Source organism: Callorhinus ursinus, unplaced genomic scaffold (assembly GCF_003265705.2).
Source record: "Callorhinus ursinus isolate GAN/ISIS: 27379988/994484 unplaced genomic scaffold, GSC_fseal_2.0 scaffold4, whole genome shotgun sequence".
Taxonomy (NCBI): Eukaryota; Metazoa; Chordata; class Mammalia; order Carnivora; family Otariidae; genus Callorhinus; species Callorhinus ursinus.
Window position 1 is genome coordinate 140499743 of NW_027397066.1, and position 23343 is coordinate 140523085.

At 33.9% G+C, this 23343-nt stretch overlaps 1 protein-coding gene across 5 annotated transcripts in view; it reads left to right on the forward strand.

Annotated features, from left to right (window-relative positions):
- Nucleotides 1-23343, forward strand: part of TLL1 (tolloid like 1) — a 216871-nt gene that overhangs the window by 79929 nt on the left and 113599 nt on the right. For all 5 annotated transcript variants that reach the window (XM_073892462.1, XM_073892461.1, XM_025874003.2 and 2 more), the window contains 5 exons: nucleotides 5926-6033; nucleotides 8183-8263; nucleotides 9996-10148; nucleotides 10673-10790; nucleotides 19316-19494. In XM_073892462.1, the coding sequence (XP_073748563.1) occupies nucleotides 5926-6033; nucleotides 8183-8263; nucleotides 9996-10148; nucleotides 10673-10790; nucleotides 19316-19494 (639 nt within the window). The remainder of the gene's footprint in view (nucleotides 1-5925; nucleotides 6034-8182; nucleotides 8264-9995; nucleotides 10149-10672; nucleotides 10791-19315; nucleotides 19495-23343) is intronic.

Below are 23343 nucleotides of genomic sequence, written 5' to 3' on the forward strand. Positions count from 1 at the left end.
GTATTTCAATGGATCTTTTGTTATGAGAAAAATTTTGTTTTCTGACTTAAAAAGAAAGATGTTTATTTGAAAGTTTAGCATTTAATCATATCTATAATGTCCAATTGCATTAAAACAGAAAAAAGATTTAAAAATGACAACTTATTCCTTGTATTCTGTGTTCATAATCTGTTGATTAATCTAGATTCATCTTGAAACTCATGAATATCATGGAAAATGACTTTATTATCAAATGTCACCATTTTCTGGAGAAATATTCCTTGCTCTAGCATGGTATATATGTATGTGTGTATGTGTATGTATGTGTATATGTTTGTTTTGCATTTCAGATTGAACAGTTGATTTCGTATTGAGATGATATTTTATTTCTTGATTTGGGAAGTAATTTCTTGATTTAAGAAGATTGTTTGTCACTCTAGCAGCAGTTCTGTGTTCTTTGAAGGGAACTTTCAGTTTGGAGGATGTTTGGACAGTTTTCTTTTTTATAAACAATAATGCAAATGGTATCTAACTTTTTATACCTCACCACACCTCCTCCCTTCAAAAAGACATCTTGTTTGAAAATGGCCAGATAAGAGTCATGTTATCCAGAGACACTTTTCAATCTAGTTTATGAGGCAAGAATAAGTTAACCATTTTATTTAACTCATCATTTGTATTTCATCGCGTGAACACTTTTTAACTGCAAATTAGAAGACTTTGCTCAGTTTATATGATAGTATATGGTAGAAGTGAAAATGCAGATCTTGGGAAAAAAACCACTATAAATTATTTTAAATAAAACATTGCATGGGCTATTTTCTTACATTCACTACAATAATTGGACTACAAATACCTTTTTATTATTAGAAATTTAAGAAGGAAATATGTTACCTAAAAAATTCTCATCCTGATTTGTTTTGAAGAGTAATTCTGAGAGTCTGTATAAAAATATATGTTTACTTATTTTTATGTTGTATCAAGACTTCAAAGATAATTGTTTCCCAAACTTGGAACTTAAATTATCTTTCATGTGTGTCATTTTGGGACTAAAATTTATTCAGTGCATATGAAATGCCACTAGAAAATTGTGTTCCCTTTTAAGTATTGTAACATTGTCTCCAAAATGTATAATTAGAACTTTTGCCAAATCTTACTTTTCCTTGGGAATTTGCTTAGTGATTGTCAATCAAGTAAAAATAGTTGACTTTTGAGCCTTCATTGTTGTCCTTGTCTGAGGAAATTTTTACTAAGCCTTTATTGTAGGGTAGAGCAGCCAAAGCAGCCTTGTCAGGCCTTCACATGACATCATTCTTCTTCCCTAAATCCAATATCAATAAAAGCAGAAAGTTTAAACTGTATATGGGAACAATGTAAGAAGCAAGTGCTCTTGGCTATTGTTGAATCTTTGCGTTATCTCTTCAAATCTCATAAATCTCAAGATATCTGATCTGTTAATTCAGTCTGTATTTCCCGAGTATATCAGTGTGATGTTTAGAGAAAAATGGACACATTTCCCATAACTACACTTAATAATATACACTATTGAAATAAAGAAGAAAGGCAATTGCCCCCTTTAAAAATTTTTGTTGAGTATCTAACAATAATCCACTCTAGATTGAAATGATTTGAAATATTCCTTAGAATGGTGAATATCTAGTATTTTGGGACTTAGGGCAAATCGGTGAAGTATGTAGCATGGCTAGCCTTATTTTTGTCATACACAATTTATACCCTGAGTCAGGGTATTTTCTCATTCACATTTTTTTGTGTCTGTCTCAAAACATATATTGAGTACCTACTTTCTGTCAGGCACTCTGACAGTGAGAGTTTAAAGATGAGCAACGCATGCTTCCTGTGGTCAGTGTTTTCAAAATTAGATTGAAGAATCAGACGGTTGAAAACATGGTGTGAAATCTTGTGTGCTGGTCTATTACTGACAGAAGCACAGGCAGGACACGGAAGCAGATGTGACACCAGATTAGTTGGAAAGAGGGGGTTTCTGGAAGGGCTTTCTATAGGTAATGCCTGAGGAGACTCTATCAACTTGTTTATTACAGTATGCTATCAAGTAGTAACCAGCTATCAGATACGTTAGCATTAATTCACTGTAAATGTATTCCTTTTTGTGAGGGTATTTAGTTTGCAAGCATTTTCTCCTGAGTGGACTGAAAGGCTTTGCATTTGGCGAAAATAGTGGCTCTTTACTTTATGTGATCGTTTCTGACAGCCTGTGGTGGACCTCTTCCCTGCAAAACATGTTGTGACTGGGTGTATAAATTCATATGTATTTTTTGTGTATAGCTTTTAGGAAATCACAAGCTTGAAGCCTCCTTATAGCTGGTCGCTGAATCCCAGCTTCAAAATGGAAAGGCTAAAGATCATTGGGGAATCTTGAAAGGGTGGAAGAAATATCATTTAAAGTTATAGTGTAGAGAATCACGATTTTCGCTTGTTCATTCTTGCCATACATTCTTCTGTAAAATGTGTTTACTCTACCTACTACAATAAAAGCTATTTGTCTTTCTTGGTCTTCGATTTAAAAAAAAATTGTAGTACAATGAATGCAAATACCCTTCAGAAGAAAAACAATGCCTGTGGTTTTCCATGTAGTTTAAAAATTGTTCTTCTTGACATTTTATTTTGGCCTGTTGGTTAGCTCCAACCCCATTTTTGACCATAGGAATCCAAGCAGAATTCCAAACAGATAGTAAATATTCTAATTGCACTTGAGCATTTCCTTAATATTATCATCTATAACCAGTTTCCTGTATTGCTTTCAGTTCCGATATCCCCAACCTCAAATCACTGCATTAAATGGGACTAATGAATAATAATTCATACTTTTTTAAAAACTATTTCTAATTTTTGTGATTTTTTTTGGGGATGCAAAACAAATAGAAAATACCATAAAGAAAAAGAAAAAAAAACACTCCAAAGTGGATTTGAGAATTACAAATATCTTGGATCCTAAATAATAAATATGTGTTAGATTATAATGCAAATTCTAAATCCATGTAATATAGAATGTTGTGGTCCAGCTTGCTATACCAATGTATAAGTAAAGTATTTCAGCATGCAGAAATAAGACATTTACATTGAAGTGAAAGATGAATGAAGGAAACCCTCAAATGTGTGCAATATGAAGAAAGAAATTGTGCATTTTAAACTGTCTGATAGGTTGTAATTTTAAGATGGCTATTTTTTCTTTTATTTCTGTTGATAGTATCAAAATTTAAAGATATACATGACTTGCAGTATATCAAGTCTGCACACAAATGAATTGACTTTGTCATTCACTATAGCTTGTTCTCAAAGAAATATTTGGTTTTCTCCTGAAGCAATTCATGGTGTGTTGAGAACTGACACAACTATTCTGAAGCTTTTAGTTCAGAAAAGATAACAGTAAATAATAATAAAAAAAATTGGTGTGTGTATTTCAGAACAGTTTTGTCTCCTTTTTTTTTTAATTTTTATTGTTATGTTAATCACCATATATTACATCATTAGTTTTTGGTGCAGTGTTCCATGATTCATTGTTTGTTCATAACACCCAGTGCTCCATGCAGAACGTGCCCTCCTCAATACCCATCACCAGGCTAACCCATCCCCCCACCCCCCTACCCTCTAGAACCCTCAGTTTGTTTTTCAGTTTTGTCTCCTTTTAAGAATCATCCGGCCTTGTGCCTTTTTTCTCCCCAGAAGTAATGTTTTTGCTTGTGTGAAGTGTTATATCCTTGGACTGCTGTTCTGTTTTTGATATAATCCATCCATCAAAACATGAATCCTATTGCATGTGAAAAGTCGTTACAAGAAAATAAAAATCTAAAACACATTTGGGTTTTATTTTACTCATACTACTTTTATTATACAAATGGAGTATGGACAAACTGCATTTTGTTTGGTTGAGTGCCTCAGCTTTCAAGTTAACCAGCTGGTTCAGAGAGGAGCAAAAGTTTATTCTTGCAAAAAAAAAATAATGCTGCTAAAGATGATGACAATGACAATTATTTGCAGTAATGGCAGTTTGCTAAAAATGTAGAATCTGAGGCCTCTCTCCAGACCGACTATATCAGAGCCTGCATTTTAACCCGATCCGCTGTGATCCCTATTCGAGTTCATGTTAGAGTAACACTGTTTTCCTGTCTCTAGTTGCTCCCAGCACTAAGAAAGGAAGAGCCAGCCTTGGAGTCACTGCCAGTCAATGCCCTCAACTGTTTGCATAGTAAACTCACAGGATGGAAGATTTAAATAACTCACAAACTTGAATTTACCTTAAAGTGTAAAATCTTGGGGAAAAAAAGTGCAAAATTTATTTTTATGAAAATTAACAGGCCTTTTATATAAAGTGCAAATTTTTTTTATTTAGGCAGGCCATCTATTTTTTGAGATGTCTGTCTTTAGGGGTAGTGGAGCATCAGCGGTTTCTGCTAGAGGTGTACGAAGCTGATTAGAATCTGGCTTCAATTTCAGGCATCAAGACCAGCCTCTTACCCAGTGCTGTAAACTGTTCTACAGACCTTTCATTACTTTGTCTCTAGGACAGTAAAAAATAGAAAGCATTTTTCTGGTTCTACAGACTGCCATTCCATTGACAGTAGGGTGGAAGAGAGGAGTTGATGAGAGAATTCTAATTTTAATGAATTATTTTTCCATATGGTGAACTGATAACCTACCTTGAACTAATTTCCATCTCCTTCCTTTCTAGATTTACACATAAATCTAACTTTCTTATCTCATGTCATTTTGTATGAGGGAACTAAACAGGGTAAATAATTTTACATAATAAACTTTTGACCAAAGCCTAAAGTATAGCTTTCAGGATTGAAATTTAAATTTCATAAATTAATTTTATTAACTATTTTTACAGCTAAAATTCCTAAATATTAAAGTTTAAATCTACTAAAAGTGATTTGAAAAGCATGGATTTCATCATTTCCTAAAATTTTAATGTATTTTCCTCCTCTCTTGGTTTTGCAAAAGAACAATTTGAAGAAAAATTTGAAAAAAGAAATTTGTAAACTTGTATCATGAAACAGTTATCCCAGAATTCCCAAAGCATTTGTCAGTGTTTTACTATCTCATGATTAATTTATTTTCTCTCTTAAATTTGCTGTGTTTCCTAAAGTTACTGTATTTTGATATTCGACAGCACTAAGAGATTGATTAGTCTAGTTTTGGACTCAAATAAAAGGAAGGCATTTTTTTGTTATGTTAATATATATTTCTGACGTTAAAAGAAAATTCACATACTGGTTTTAAAGAAATTATCTCATTTCTTCCCACAATGGTTTATAGAGCTTTGTTTTATTCGGTAGCATAAAAGACTAGATGTAAAAGAGTCAGAGGGTTTTCAGGATTTGGGGCAATGATTTTGAAGCTCTTGAAAATATGGACAGTGTTTTATTTATCATTAAAGATCAAAGGTGTAGCACCTGGTCATTGACTAAATAAATGTTGACTTAAATATTATTTTTGGTATTTATTTATACATTTTACAGAAACTCAGAGGCAATGCCATCTTTAGAGAAAGTGTATAAAAATGTGACGAGTAAGTTGCTAGAACAGTACAATATTTAGCTGCTACTATGTCTCCTTCTACCTGGCAGTGAAGACCTGCTGCTGGTCATAGGCATCCACTGTAAATTCAAGCACACTTAGCAGATTTTCATTTACTTGCAAAATAGCCATGATTGCTAAATTCACTTTCCTTAGATTCCCCCCCAAACCAGTGACCATTTCATTCAAAGAAATGACTTACCCCCTCCCGTCAAACATCAAAGTAAGAAAATGTAGGTAATACCCTTTTACAAGTGGTTCATATTATAGTATAACAGGTCCAATAAATTGCATTTCCATATTTTAACAATATTTTTCTAATTAGCTTTGTTTGCATTGACTTTGCTCTTTAATATTTTACATTTTAATTGAACTTTTCTTTTTTAGCTGTGTTTTGGGGTGATATTGCCTTAGATGATGAAGACTTAAGTATCTTTCAAATTGATAGGACAATTGACCTTACACAGAACCCCTTTGGACTTGGACATACCACAGGTATGGTTGATTATTTGATTGAATTTGTGTTCATTTTGGAGAAAAGATACTCTTGAAATGCTCTAAGTATTCTTTAGGTCACTTTTAATGTCCTGCTGATCAACTTTGATTGCCTAAACATTAATGAGCCTATTTGGAAATTTAGATTTTGTTCATAGTTTTTAATTCTATTAATTAATTTCTTTGACAAACATTTTGTTTGGTACCAAGGTACCAAGTACTTAAACCAGGTACCAAGCCTGGTTTAAGTGTTTTGCAGATAGTAACTCTTTGAATGTGCATAATAATCCCATGAGGAGTAGCTACTAATATGACTTACAAGTGAGGAGATCAAATTAATTGTATTTCTTATTTTCTTATTTCAAACTGTATAGTCTTTCCCATAAGTATTTACTTAGTTTGTATATTTTCAGTTTGTTTTTAGAATATGTGTGAAATAACCACTTATTTTATCACTTTCCTTTTTTTCTATGTTAATGAACTACCTACACAGAATTTTTTGTAATTTCAATTTCTATACAAATTTTTAGAAAAATTGCTAAATTTTAAAAGATATTATTGCCTTTAGTGGTCTTGAAACATTGTTTTTTGAAAATTCTATAATTACTCTTATCCTTATAATTACCTTAATATTAACTAAGACATTTCTTTTTTCTCATAATTAACCTTCTTCTAAATCTATTTATATGTGCTTCAGGCCTATCTAATATAAAGTATAATTGTTACATAACTGTCATTTCAAACATATAAATGCCATTCTTTAAAAATGTTTCTTATAGCTACTTAGAAATGAATACATTTAAATATTACCTCATCTTTCTAAAATGTTCAATGAAAAAATTTCAAAAATTTTTCTCAAGTAGCACAGCAAAAATGTGACCATGTAATGAAAACAATCAGGCACGTTATTAGTCAGTGAACAAGCACTCTAACTTACTTGCCTTATAAGGACTTAATTGATCTTTTGCTCTAGAAGGCTTATATGGTAATGGTTTTTGTGATTATTTTGGGTTTTTATTAGCTTTACTCTAGGTAGATAAGTTTTGGTATTAATTTCAAAGGGGAAAAAGATAATGGAAAGAAATAGATCAAGGTGCAAGCAGTTTGTTGTCTTTATGGATTTCTAGCCCTTCCGTTGTCTTCGCCCAAAGAGACTCATTAATCATATTCTTGTGGTGTGAATGTATCTGCACTTGTTCAGATATTATTAGTGGTTGTATTGGTTGTTTGCTCAGTGATGTCTTCTTGTTATTTGTCCACTGAAAATTCAATAGGAGGGGAAAATAGGAGATAAAATTGGGAGAGCATTCTATTCAAGGTCTGGAATGAGAATCAGAGGACTTGGATTTTCCTCAGATGCTCTGCTTTCTGACCTTTGAGAGGAAATCTGCCTTTTCTATTTTTTTTCCCAGTTGGTAAATCTGCAAAAGGATATAATTCCTCATCCTGACCTCCTTTTCTACCTTTTGCACTCTAAAATTCTTTACATCTATTTTTATAAATTTTGCCAATTATATAGCATAACAGAATGTATTTTGCTGCTGAGCATCCTTTTCGATTGTTGTGATGTTTTTGTAATTATGTGTTATTGGTTTTTATAAATTATTAAAACTCATTTTTGAATTATATTTGAATATATTATAAAATATGATATGCTTTTAAAAATATTTCAAAATTGATCATAGCTTTGAAGCAAGACTTGTACTATATATTTGCTCTTCTAATGTTTTTATTTCCATTTGCTGATTTGGCTTCTGAAAATATTGTTTACATTGGAGAAATAGCTGGAATGCAATCAACAGGGCCGAACAACTTGCTGTCATCCTATATAACGCGATGTGATGTCAAAGTCCCAGTGAAGAAAAATGTTCCAAATTATCGATAGATGACTCAGTTGCCAGGATGTCCAAATAAAGTCACTTAGATTGTTCTGTGGATCACCCCACCCACTTGTTTTTAGTTACCAAAATTGTGTTTGTAGAATGTTTACACTTTTCTAAGATTTATGGATATTCATGACTCTAATGTTCTTAGACCACATAAAAAAAAGATGTCCAAAGAGAAATCAATGTAGCCTTTTGGTATGGTTTACTTAGAAGAACTTTAAAATGCAATGAGTTTAACTTAACTATTTTCTTTTATTCTTAAGGTGGATTTGGAGACCATGGTATGTCAAAGAAACGAGGGGCCCTCTACCAGCTTATAGACAGGATAAGAAGAATTGGCTCTGGTATATCAATGTTTAAAGTTGCAGACACTTGACTTGATGTACAGTAAATATTATACCAATAGCAGTTCAGTTTGCCATTAATATGTGAAGTGTGTAAAGGGTATATGCTGAGAAACAGTCCTTTATTCATTTTTGTTAGCTGATGTTTAATGTCAGTTTTTTTAGAACTTATTTTGGGACAACTGAAACATTTCTTTAACTTATTTTCAGCTTCTCCTTAGTATAAAATGCATTAAGGGATTATTGTATTGTTGATATTTATTTCTGGTGCAGTGTGTATCACACTAAATTGTTTTTATCAAGCATGGAACTACATCAGTTTTAATCAAATCAAAAAAATGTCATGACTGTTTTGAAATAAAACCCACTTAAAGTAAATTGACAAAGTGATTTGTGAGATTAAAAAATTAATTGAAAATGTTTTGACCCTTCCAGAAATATACATAGAAAAACAGCTTTCTGGTTTCATAATTAGTTAATACTTACAGCATTGAATTTGTTAAACACGATTTATAGATTATAAAGTTTCTAAAAAAGTTTTCTGTTCAAAGTGTGTCCTGACATTTTTTAAACTGATGAATTATTAATTAAATAATTGACAGTACTCACTTTCAGGGAATAATTTTCCCAAGCAAAGATGCCTTGCCTCAGGGTATTAAAAGATAAACCTGTTAGGGACGTGGGAATAGGGGCATGCATTCAATGTTTGTTGTGTCTGAAGTATATTCCAGGAGTGGGATATTTGGATCAACAGTAATAGATGAATAAAAATGAATAATAAAACCATGAGAGACTATGGACTCTGAGAAACAAACTGAGGGTTCTAGAGGGGAGGGGGGGGTGGGAGGATGGGTTAGCCTGGTGATGGGTATTAAAGAGGGTACGTTCTGCATGGAGCACTGGGTGTTATACGCAAATAATGAATCATGGAACACTACATCAGAAACTAATGATGTAATGTACGGTGATTAACGTAACATAATAAAATAAAAAAATAAAGAATGAACAATAATTCAAATTTAGGAAAAACAAAAAACAGTAACAAAAATATTTTGAAAGGCCACCAAGAAAATTAATGACTACAGACTTGGAAGCTGCTCTAGGAATAGGCTGTCATTTTTATGTTGGCCTGTTCACGTTGTGTATTGATCTCTAAATCGTGCTAAATCATCTGGATATAAATCCAGAGGAAATGTGAATGGAGATATACCAGCATCCCAGGAGGCTGAGACCATATCTGCCTTAACATTATTTCATTTATCCTCTCTGTAATTTTCATAATTTTAGGCTGTACTGTGGAATATCCTGCTTTAAAAGAATGAAGGATTTAGCAAGAGTTAAGAAGAGTTTTGAATATCTTGTGACTTTTTAAACCATGTCTGTTTATCATCTGGTGGTGAATTGGCAGAGAGCTAGTAAATTAAAATACATAAAACAATTTTTTTGTGGCCTACCAGTCTGTCTGACGTCTGTCTACTGTAGGCTGTTGTATGGGAATTCATTAAAATTTGCTTATAGAGCATTAAGAAATAGTATTTTGACATCAAGTACTTAAATATTTTAATACTTTTTCAAGTATGTAATATAAATGAAATTTTTCTTTAATGCATTTTGACTTCAGGCATATTTACACAAATATGTAAATAAGACATTTTAACTTTAGTCTTTTAAGAGGAAATGATTCCCTGACCAAGGACTTCTGTTTCACAGAATGTTTTAAATGTCACTGCAGGCTTGGAGCAAAACAGCACAATTAAAGGAAAAGTACCTCTCAAATTCTCAGGGCAAAATGAAAAAAATCGAGTTCCCAGAGCTGCTACATCAAGAACCGAAAGAATATGGCCTGGAGGTGTTATTCCTTATGTTATAGGAGGCAACTTCACTGGTAAGGTATTCCCAGAGTGTTTATTTTTATAAAGAAATATTATATAGATTGTGTGTATTTTTCCAGAGTATTAATATGGAGAATATAGTATTAAATCAAACATGAGAAATACTTTACTTACCTTGGTTGTTGGTTTAGAATGTCATTGAAATTGAAAAATATCTTTAGTTTTGAGCTCTAAGAGATTAAAGTACTGTTCTGGTTTTTAAACTGAGTTTCAAATGTGTCCATCAATTCAGGAAGCTGATTTCTCTTCAACTGACGGGAAGAATATATGTCCCGTTGATAGAGCCTTGTACACACACACACATATTTGTAGAGATAGTGAGCTTGAACCTTCTGATTATAAGGTGAGTGACCCTTCTTAAGAGTGATCACTTGTGGTGCTCTAGGCTAGTATTTGTTGGTTGACGAGAGTGATGTCATCCGAACTGCCTAGTCAGACTCAGGATGGAGGAGCCAGCGTGTAGCACTGCTCCCTAAGGCAGACACTTTGTTTTATTAACATCCTGCCATTTTTCTAGGCAGTCAGCGAGCCATGTTCAAGCAGGCCATGAGGCACTGGGAAAAGCACACATGTGTGACTTTTATTGAAAGAAGTGATGAAGAGAGTTACATTGTATTCACGTATAGACCTTGTGGGTAAGTAGAACCAGGGAATGACTTAAGTAAGTGTAGAAGAGGAAAAAGAAAATCCAGAGGTAGGATTCATTTCTTATTTGCTTAGCATTTTGCCCATGAGAAAGTGTGAATTTTACATAAGAAGATATATTTTGAATAAATATAGTCTTTGATCATAGACCTTTGTACATGTACCTCAAGTGTATTTCCCCACTACGTCAACTACTTCTCCTCGTGTTGCAACTATAATAATGGTGTTGCCACCGTCAGTAATATCGTCTGGTGATTCTCTTGAGCTCCCTCTAAAATCTATGCAGTAAGATTCCATTGACAGTCACTATATCTTTTGATTTCTACCTCCATCCCATGTCAGTGCCTCAGTCCATTCATGTCTTTGTCATGTCACACCTGACCTATTCCAAATGCTTGACTGTCTTCCCTCATCAATTTACTGCCACTAGAATTATCTTCAAAGAATACCAGTCAGAGCAAGACACCACCCTTTTTTGTTGATTCTTCAGTGCTTCCTCGTAGAGTGCTGCTTTCTAGATTGGCTTCTTACGGGATGATAACAAATACTCTCCAAAACAACTGTTCTGGAGCACTGGGTGTTATACACAAACAATGAATCATGGAACACTACATCAAAAACTAATGATGTAATGTATGGCGATGAACATAACATAATAATACAAAAAAGTAAAAAACAAACAAACGAAAAAAAAACAACTCTTCCATAAGTTGTGAAATGCTGTGTTAAATTTCAGTAGATATTTCTGCAGCAATGTGCTAATGAACATTATGAATATTCAACCCATCAGAGAGAATATAGAATACAGTGTTTTTTAAACTTACTTAAAAAACAGAGCATCCATGCCACTCTTTTAAGAGTGAAGAACATACATCAGTATCCCAGAACACATTTTGGGAGATGTTAGCCTGAGAATAAAATCCAAATTCCTTGATATAACATTTAAAGAATGCCATGAACTTACCACAACTTCCATGTGCAGCCTCTTCTGCCACCACATCCCATAATCTAGCCAAGTTACAGTAACAGCAGTTCTCCAAGCAACACTGTATACTTAAAGCCTTTTTACTGTGAAAGGTCTCAAACTTCTCTCTCCTCTATCTCTAGTTAGTTGGAACTTACATTTAAATATTTGATTAAACTAGAACTTTTGCTTGCTCAGGAAGAATACTTGGTAGGGCTTGCTGTCTCCTTGACATTGCATCCCCTCAGGAGGCACATGTGCTGGACCTAGCACTTCAGCGATGCTGCTGTTGATCAGTGGATTCCAGGGGTGACGGCCCAGTCCTTCCATTGTAAAAGTTCCCATCATTGCAAAATAGTGATTTGCTAATGTTGTTCTTTCCTCTTAGTCCTTCTACATTTATTAGCTGGACTCCTCTACAAAGAGGAATTTTCTCTAATCAGCTCAAACTATTTGAATACCCTCTCGTATAGTTTATATAGGGAAGTAAAAATAAATGCTTCATTCATTTGGAGGAAAGAGTTCTTGCCCCAATCACATATATTTTTTGGGGAGAAAATATATATGTCACTGGGTATTGGGGGAGGATTGTGTCATCTGGCTTTGTTCTATCACATATTCCTAGAAGATTTAACCTCACTTAAAAAGTAATGGATTTTACTTTTGACCCTATCTGAGTGACATTAAGAAAAAGTATACATTATTACCTTTCTATATAATTTTGGATAATGCCATAATTTTTTAGTTTTGACTTATTCAAGTAATGTTTTCTTCCAAATTACTAAATTTTATCTTGACAAGTTTTGGTTACATGTGAAATGCCTCCTAGTTCTTAATATCTATTTAATATTTAAAAGGTCCAAATCTAGACTCTCCTTCCTTCCTTCTCGTTATCTAATAGAAATGAATATAGCTCAGCTTATATATTTCTAAATACATAATGTATTCAGATCAATGTATCTTTCCTTTATCTTTACTACCCTTCAATTTTGTAAAACAAATGCAAACAAAACACTGGCATTCATTATCTCATTAATAAATTTCTGTTTGTAGCAAACTCGTATTTATGCTCATTTTCTTTCATTAATTTGGCTTTTTTCAAAATTTTTCATTTTACTTGTTTTATCCTGCTAAACTGTTTTTCCCCATTTGCTGTCATTTCTTCATGTGTTTGCTTGTGCTTTTCTGCTTCCGTGGAATGCCTTTGCTTCCATTTTCATCAGTGGAAATCGTCCACATATTTCTTTCTCACCCATTTCTGAGCTGCCGTCAGTGTGACTTTGCTCTACCTTAGCTGTACTAGTTACATTTCCACCATTCGTTCATATGTCTGCCTTCATCTGTGATGACAGGTTGCTTATCTCTTCATCCTTCGTGACACCCAGTGCGCTGCTTTATAGATAGGTGATCAAGAAAATATTGACAATTTACACATCGGCTAAAGCACGTCGTATGTAATTCTAGAAGAAAAGAATGTAAGAATGTAGCGGTATTGAAGAGCATGTACTTTAACGATGATTTTAATGATTTTAGAGAAATGGAAACTGAAGTTGTGAATTGCCCTCAAATCCTTGAATCTGTAGTTGCACTCCTGAAATCAAACTTTTGAGTATTTATATATACATATAATTGTGACTGTTATAGTAGTAATGTTGCATTTGGTGATTTGTTTTGTATTCAATTTCTTTATATTGTATTTTCAATGATAGGAAGGATGATACATTTTATAGGAATTGATCATTGGCTTGCTAATCATTCTAACCATTTTGTGACTTCTAAATTTCATTTGGAATTACCATTATTGGCCATAATTTCATGAAACAGTTATTTTATCATTATGGTGATTTTTTTTCTATGATAATGCTGCATTTATATCCCATAAAGATTAATCAAAATTATTAAAGAGTTTGGTATCTGGTATTACACAAAACACTGAGGGCTACTGCAATAAGATCTATGTCAAGTCAAATGCATAACACTCCTATTGGATTTTGGTATTGTGTCCTTTCCCTCTGTTGGCAAAAAGTTTGAACTTAACTATAAATATTTTTCAATGAATATTTATTGTCATCAGTGACATTTATTTCACAAGATGATTATTATCAGCAAAATGTAAGATCACTTTATAAAGACTTGTGTGATTTATTTCTTTGTAAGTCAGAAATTTATACAGCTGAATTTATTACCTTTGTCTACCATGCAACTTTATATTGCTGAATATTCTCTTTTTTAAAGTATAACTTTATTTTTTAAACACTGTTACATTAGTTTCAGGTGTACAATTATAGTGATTAAACAATTCTATACATCACCTGGTGCTCATCACAACAAGTGGCCTTCTTAATCCCCATCAGCTGCTTAGCCCAATCCCTACCCTCTTTCCCTCTGGTAACCATCAGTTTGTTCACTATAGTTAAGAGTCTGTTTCTTGGTTTATCTCTTTCTCTTTATCCCTTTGCTCATTTATTTTACTTAAATTCCACATGTGAGTGAAATCATATAGTATTTGTCTTTCTCTGATTGACTTCTTTCACTTAGCATAATACTCACTAGCTCCATCCATGTCTTTGCAAATAACAAGATTTCATTCTTTTTTATGGCTGAATAGTATTCCATTGTGTATATATACCACCTCTTGTTTATCCGTTCATCTTTCGATGGACACTTGGCTGCTTCCATATCTTGGCTATTGTATTGTAAATAATGCTTTTGTAAACAGAGGTGCATGTATCCCTTTGAATTAGTGATATTGGATTCTTTGGGTAAATAATTAGTGCAATTGCTACATTAGAGGGTAGTTCTATTTTTAACTTCTTGAGGAAACTCCATACTGTTTTCCAGAGTAGCTGCACTAGTTTGCATTCCCACCAACAGTGCATGAGGATTACTTTTTCTCCACATCCTCTCCAACACTTCTTGTTTCTTGTGTTGTTGATTTTAGCCATTCTGATGGGTGTGAGGTGATATCTCATTGTCGTTTTGATTTGCATTTTTCTGATGGTGAGTGATGATGAAATCTTTTCATGTGTCTGTTGGCTATATAAATGTCTTCTTTGGATAAATGTCTGTTCATGTCTCCTGCCCATTTTTTAATTGGATTCTTTGGGTTTTTTTTTTTTTTTTTGGTGTTGAGTTTTATAAGTTCTTACATATTTTGGATAGTAGCCCTTTATCAGATATGTCATTTGCAATTATATTCTCCATTCAGTAAGTTGCTTTTTAGTTTTGTTGACTGTTTCCTTCGTTGTGCAAATCCTTTTTATTTTGTTGTAGTCCCAATAGTTCATTTTTGTTTTTGTTTCCTTTGCCTTAGGAGACCTGTCTAGAAAAAAGTCGCTATAGCCAATGTCAAAGAGTTTACTGCCTATGTTCTCCTCTAGGATTTTTATGGTTTTAGGTCTCATATTTCGGTCTTTAATGCATGAATATCCTCTATCCTCTACTAGATAATTTCTTGAACAATCTTACTTTTTTCCTCCTGCTAATTTTTAATGATTCCTTAAAAACAACTAACCAAACAAATAAACTTAGGGTTAATTTATTTAGCTATTTTCTAGATTTCGTGTTTTAAATTGTGTTTAAATTTGGTCAGTTTGGATATTCAGATTATGGCAACAGTCACTTATTCATCCTTACCTATTGAATTTTCATTTTGTGCCACTTACTATACTAATTTTTGGGACTATAAAATTGAATGTGAGGTGTTTTTCTCTGCATGAAGATTATAGTTAGGCAGAGGAGGTGTGCTAGCTAGGGTTCTTGCTTGCAAACAACGGAGGCTAGTTAATTTAAGCAGAAAAAATGACTTGTTGGATTATTAGAAAATTTATAGAATCACACCAATGGAAAAAGTGGAGAGCCAGGTGGGGGGAGGTATCTCAAGAAGAGCATTTTTAATCTCTGGCCATAAGCATCTTCACCATTGCTTTGAATGCTCCCTGCTAACCACTGAAGTCTTAGTTCTCTCCTGCACTTATGAGATCTGTTCTTTCAACAAATATTTATTAATTTACTTATTTCAAAAATGATCTTTTTCCAGTTTTATTACAATATAAATGATATAGAACACTGTATTCCTTTAAGGTGTATACTGTGATGTGTTGATATATGCATATTTTATGAAATGATTTCCACAATAAATTTAGTTAACAGGCATCACCCCACATAGTTGCAAAACTTTTATTTTCTTGTGATGAGAACTTTTAGATCTGCTCTCTTAGCAACTTTCAAGTATGTGATACAGTATTATTAACTTTAGTTACCATGCTGTACATTACATCCCCAGGACTTATTTGTCTTGTAACTGGAAGTTTGTACATTTTTACCCCCTTCACTCACTTGACCCACCCTCTCACCTCCCACCCCCAGTGCTTGCAACTTCTAATATGTTCTCTGTATCTGCTGAGCTGTACTATGTGCCTGACTATATTTTAGGGGCTAGAGATATCAGTATACAAAACATGTAAGTTGTCTGCCCACAAATAGCTTACATTCTAGGTTGGGGAGTTAGAAAAAAAACCCATGAAAATCAATGAAATATAAAATGTATTAATAGACTCTAAGTTCTAGGACAAAAAGGAAAGCAATATAAATGGGATAGAAAGGCATTTGCACAAAAACTTGAAAAAGAAGATGAAATGAGCCATATGGCTATGTGGGAGAACAGAGGTCCTGACAGAAGAAATAGCCAGGAAAAAGGCTTTAAGGCAAGAGCATGTCTGTATGCTGAAGGCACAGCCAGGACACTGCATGGCTCAGGAGGAGTGAGTTGCAGGGACAGTAGCAAGAGATGGGACTGGATGGTAAGACATTTGTGTGTGAAGATCATGTGGGATCTTACAGTTATTTGTAAGTACTTCAGATTTTCCTCTGAGTAAAAGAGAAAGCTTGTATTAGTAAGCTGACATGATTCATTTAATACATGACCCTTCAATCCCAGTGGCTTCAAGTAACAAACATTCATTCCTTGTTCATACTGCCTGTCCATCACTGGTTGGCTGTGTCTCTCTCCAGAGTTACCACTTTAGTATTCAGTCTGATGGAGGAACCTCTTTTTAGAACTTTGCAGTTGTGGCAGATGAAGCAGAGACAAAATTGCCAAACATATTGACTATTAAAGATTCCAGAAATTACACAAAGAGTTTGTGCTCACATGACATTATCCAGAGCAAGTCACATGACCAAAATCAACATCAGTGGAGTAAGGAAGTATGATTATCTTCCAGTGAGGGGTAATGAATATTTTTGAATATTGACACAATGTGCCATAGAACCATTGGAGAATATTGGGTAGAGAAGAGTCATAATATGACTTTAAATTTTTAAATTATCTCAAAGTTGAGAAAAGACTGCTGTGGGGAGGACATCTTTGTGGATGTCATGATAGATTATCTAACAGGCAAAATCTAACGGTGCTTTGGTCCTCTAGTCTGAGGCAAAAGTAAGGAATAGCAGGTTTTAGGTTACCTGATTACTGTCTATGGCGTAGGGAGAGTTGTGGCCTCCTATAGATGGTGAAAGTTTTTCTTGAGAGGACAGATAGATCTTATAGTGGCCAAGTTTTAAAAACAGCACACAAATTAGAAATAAAAAAAATCAAAAGCTATATATAAGAAAATGGCATCAACCTGAGTGATATTTGAAACTAAGATAATACCTAGATGTGTTTAAACCACATTTTTATAAACCTCACATATTACCCTGTCATTCCATACCTAATTATATGTGCATATATTTAGTTATTTTTTCATCTTAGCATCCAGAATTATTCTCTCCCTAGAACAAGAGGAATCAAGCCACCACATTTTTCTTCTTTCACAGGATCGTTATAAAAGTCAGTGGAAAATATATTTTTGTTTTCTGTTATGGAATTCATCTTATTTATTGGAAATTGCTATGGGTGAAATTATGCTTAAAAAAGGTGTTTTAGATTAAATAAGTTGACCACATTGCTTGACTATCTCCCAGATTTTGATTTGCAAAGTATTTTCTTCTTTGAATATAACCAGCAAGAATGACTCAGTGTGTGTAATTTAGTTGCTATATAATCATCAGATATACTGTTGCTCTATGGTAGCAAATGATTCAGTTTAAATCTCTCCAAAATTTGCAAATTTTGTGTTTTTCTCCATCTAATAGTTTACTATTTGGGTATGTAATAAATATCTGTGTATAGATTGAAGCATAGTATTAAAAATGGGGGCAAAAACAAAATTTCCTGATTTTTTCCCTACCAGTTACCTCATTTTTCCTATTATTAATTTATTAAGCTTCATTAATTGTTATAATAGATTCATAAATAAGTGTATGGTGTAGGTTAAGATGCTTAAGGCATTTAAAGCCTACAGAAATAATTGGAATGAAAAATATTTGTATTTGTGAACAATCAAAAGTACTATCAAATATACCTACTTTGGAAACTGAAAATTTGTGAAATTCCTCTTAACATTTGGGCACTTAATTTTGACAGTTTTCTGTGTTTGGTGTCTTGTCCATCATGATTACCAACTATTCAAGACCAATTATTTACTGCCCTCTATTGCTGTCTCAAGCTGTGATCCTATATATAAACCTATTTTAATGTAAACCCCAATTATTTAAGTTTTAGATATAATTTTATTTATATTTGCAAATCATAATTCTACCAGTTGTTGGTTTTTCTCCACCAGTTAGCTATTAACCTTAGAAAATTTACCTTTTGAAACTAATTTTCCTCCATTGATTCCTTCTTTTAAAAGTTTTCTTCTTCAAAATAAATTCTTCCATGAGTAGGAAAAATAACTCCATTATTGATTAACCATTTTTCTTTCTTTAGTTCATTTTTTTTCTTTTCTTTTACTTTTTCTTTTTTTAGGGGGGGATGAGGGGTAGAGGGAGAGGGGGAGAGAGAGAGAGAATCTTAAGCAGATTCTGCACTAAACGTGGAGCCTGACATGGGGCTCAATCTCACAACCCTGAGATCATGACCTGAGCTGAAACCAAGAGTCAGGCGCTTAACTGACTGAGCCACCCAGGCACCCCTAATTCATTTTTCTTAAAGGGGAAAATAAACTTTGTTTTTATATTCAAAACTGAAATAATGGATTATTTCCAGATAACCATATGGTGTAGGGAGTGACACCATAGTGTCACTATGGTGACCACCATAGTGACAAAGTAGTTACCTAAATAATGTAGATGGATTGTGAGACTAAAAAACTGTATTAGACATAATTGTGGGTAGTAAATCTTGAGTTTAACTATATGTTTAAAGCCCATTAATCACCATCATAGATATTTTATTTTCTGATATCTTCTGAACACTCCTAATAATGATTTAAGGCATATCTTCTAATGTATGAATTAGTGAAAAAGCACTTCAGTGATTATGTGGAGACTTTTGTTGTCTATACATTTACCAGGACTAGAAATTAGCCGTGTTTATTGATGAAAGGCTGCTCTGCCTCTGAATGTGTTGGACTTTGTAGTTGATCATAATTCTTGACAAGTTTCACTGTACTGTAATTAATCTATCATTGCCACCACCATCTCTGTGTTTTTCCTTTATTGCAGATGCTGCTCCTATGTAGGTCGGCGGGGAAATGGACCCCAGGCAATCTCTATTGGCAAGAACTGTGATAAATTTGGAATTGTTGTTCATGAATTAGGCCATGTGATAGGCTTTTGGCATGAACACACACGACCAGATCGAGATAACCATGTCACTATCATAAGAGAAAACATTCAGCCAGGTGAGAGGCTTCAGAATATGTTGGGTTTAAGGTTGATGGAATATCTTTTAGTTGTGTTTATACTATTTATGATTTAACTTTTTCTTAAAAAGTGTGAACTGATTTTTTTGATATGGTAGAATCAGCATTTTGCTGGATAAATATACCCATGATGATGTTACATTTTTAATTTTTTTTTCCTTTAGCTGTTTTATTTCTAAACTTCTGTGTTTTCCAAGAATGGGTGTAGGCTATTGAACCATAAATTAATATTTAATTTTTAAAGCATTTTTACTACAATCTATGTGATAGAGATTTAGAAAGGATCCAGGGTTTGGCATGAAACATGCTGCTACCATAGAAATCTATATTATACCAGGGACATTTCTGGAGAAAATTTCAAGGAAATGAGTCATTTCCAGGGTAGTCTAAATAGTTTCTTTGAGAATTCTTCTTAAACTACCTAAAGATAAATTCTTAAGATTTTTTTCAGTAGTTGAAATATCATATATAATTAAAATTTAATTTTCTCTGATAGGTGATATGTGATAATAGCCTTATTTTAAAGCTTTTTATTTAACTTTCATAAATTAATAAAGATTACATTTCAATTACCAAAAGAAAAATTTTGTTTTTTGGAATTGCCTTATAAAGTTATATGGATTTCAAGCATTAGGAAAGTAAAAATGCATCCTTATTTCCTTATTCATGGCAAGTTTTAAGTTACAAACATTGAATTCCTTAGACTTTCTTGTAATTAAATGTATTGATCTATTTATTTGCTCATCACATATTTGGTGTTAATTATTTATTGAGACATTATTAGATGTTGAAAATGCTGTCATGAAAAATAGAAAGCTTAATGTGGGGTATGTGCATATACATAAATGACTGCAAGTGGGTGAGAAAAGTGATAATAGTCATATGGTGAAAATACCACAAAGTCCAAGTAACATATGACAAAATGCCTTGGCAAGTCAAGGGAGATGTCACAAAGGAACTGAAATTTAGAAGTAAAGTATAAGTGTTCAAAGTGCACAGAAGAAAGATAGAATTTCTAAGCTGAAAAAACATCATGATGATAGCTATAATTACAGAAAATTGAATAATTTTTATTTGCTCATTTATGGCTGAATGGTTAAGTTGCAAGTGGGAGATTAGTTGGTAATTACCAAAGGAGGTTGAGTCATAGGGGATCTTCTATACGAAGCTAGGGAACTTAGCTTTTATCTTTAGCTACTGGAGAATAATTGAGGATTGAAAGCAGAACAAGTTCAGATTAAAAAAAAGGAAAAAAATAATTCTTTCAGCTTTGGGATCATAACTGAGAATGGAGAAGTGGAAGTAGGGAGGATGAACTTAAGGAAACCTATAAGAAAATTAAATAAGTAGCTTATAAAAACTGACTAAGTCCTTAGTCAAGGAAGTGCAGTTCAAGAATAAGAGAGAATAACCTTTCAAAAATATTTTAAGAGGAACACTAACATATGAGGGGAAATCTTCAAGGTTTTATTTTTAGGCAACAGGATGAATGGTGGCACCATTAGATGAAGGAAGACATATGGATAAAGCAACATGTTTTTTAGAGTAAGAAAGAGAAATAATGGTTTTATTTAGCATATCGTTGATTTTGAGAAGCCTTTGGGTTATCTAAATGGAGATGTATAGTACACAAAGCAAAAATGAGTCTAAAATTTAGGCTATATCTAGAAATAGAAATTTAATGGTATATTTGACTATCTAGGGAAACCTTGAAGGGAGAATAAAAATACAGCTAAGGATAGAAAATGGGGAATAGCAATAATTAAGCAACATTTTGCAGAAAATCCCCCAAAAGACTAAGAAGTTTTGGTCAAGAGTTAGGAGAAAAATCACTGAATGTGATGTCCCAGGAAAGAGATCATTTCAAGAATGATAAAGTAGGAGAAGAGGAGTGGGTGGTTCAAGATGGCAGTGTAGGAATATCCTGAACTCACCTCCTCCCATGGATACAACAAACTACTCCTACACATGGAGTAATTTCTCTGAAAAAATCGGATAACTGGATGAACATTGTGCCTCCACAATAAAGGATAAAAGGGCTATGAGGAGATGAGTAAGAGAGGCAGAGACACACCTGCTGCCAAAAACTCCGATTCTAGACATGATGACCCATAATGAGGAGAGATTCCCAAAGTACAGCACTTTCTCCTGAGAAGCTAGAGGTTGACACCACAACCTTTGGGTCCTGTACTGGAAAGATGAGCCCCCCTGCCCCAAACATAAGACCATCAGGGATTATATCCAGGAGAAGGAACAACTGTAGGGAGGCTGTAGGGAACAGAGAACCTGCCCTGAAGGGACTTGCATGTAGACTCAGTCACTCCAGGACCCAGCAAAAAAAAACAGCAGTTTGAAAACACCTGGTCCATATTTGAGGCAGACCCAATTACTAATCTTAAAGTAATCACTAGAGAGGCAGAAACATGTTGGGACTCTCTCCAGGGACAGAAGCATTGGCAGGTGCATTTTTGCAATCTCATTCTACCTTGCTAATACCAATACTGGTGGGTATTATTTTGGCAATCTCCCTCTAACCTGCTAGTGCAGGTAGGTGTACCGCACCTCACCATGCCCCAGCTATGCCATAGCCAGCTGGGAGAGCACCCTGCATCACACCAGAACCATGTCACAGCCAGCCAGGCAAGAGACCTACCCTTCCAAGCCACAGATTTACCACAGCGAGGCAAGTGTCCCACCCCTCCTGTGCCAGAGTCAAACCACTGCCAGGCCAGCATCTTGCTTCCTTCTGTGCCACAGCCATGGCTCTGCCACAGCTGGCTGGTGCATGCACCCCACAGAGGGGATACCTCTGGAGTGTCTGGTTCTAGTAGCCAGAGGGATTTCTCCTGGGCTTCACACATCATCTTCTACACAAGGCCAATTCTTCAAGACTGGGAGAGGTAGCTGTTCTGATAATCAGGCAAAACAAGACAAAGGCATATGTTTCAAATGAACAGTAAAGACCTCAGAAAATCACCTTAATGAAACAGAGATAAGTAATCTACCTGATAAAGAGTTCAAAATAATGGTTATAAAGATGCTCACTGACTTAGGGAGAAGAATGGATGAATACAATGAGAATTTAAACAAAGACATAGAAAATATAAGAAAGTACCAAAAAGAAGTTACAGAGCTTAAGAATACAGTAACCAATGAAAAATACACTAGAGGAGTTCAACAGCAGACTGGATAAAGCAGAAAAATGGTTTGGTGAACTGGAAGACAAAGCAATGAAACTCACCCAGACAGAGTTGCAAAAAGAAAAAAAGAATTTAAAAAAGTGGGATACCTTAAGGGACTTACGGGATAACATTAAGCAGAATAATATCTGCATATGGGTGTCCTAGAAGGAGAAAAGAGAGAGAAAGCGACAGAAAACTTACTTTAAAGAGATCATGGATGAAAACTTCCCTAATCTGGGAATGGAAACAGGCACTCAGATACAGGAAGCCCACAGAGTTCCAAAGAAGATGAACCCAAAGAGATCTACACATTATAATTAAGTTAATTATAATTATAATTAAAACATGAAAGTTAAATAAGAAGAGATAATCTTAAAAATAGCAAGAGAAACAAGCTTGTTACATACATGGGAAATCCCATAAGGCTATTAGCAGATTTTTTTTTCAATTTTTTTTATTATGTTATGTTAATCACCATACATTACATCATTAGTTTTTGATGTAGTGTTCCATGATTCATTGTTTGCATATAATATGACACCCAGTGCTCCATGCAGAACATGCCCTCCTTAATACCCATCACCAGGCTAACCCAACCGCCCACCCCCTCCCCTCTAGAACCCTCAGTTTGTTTTTCAGAGTCCAT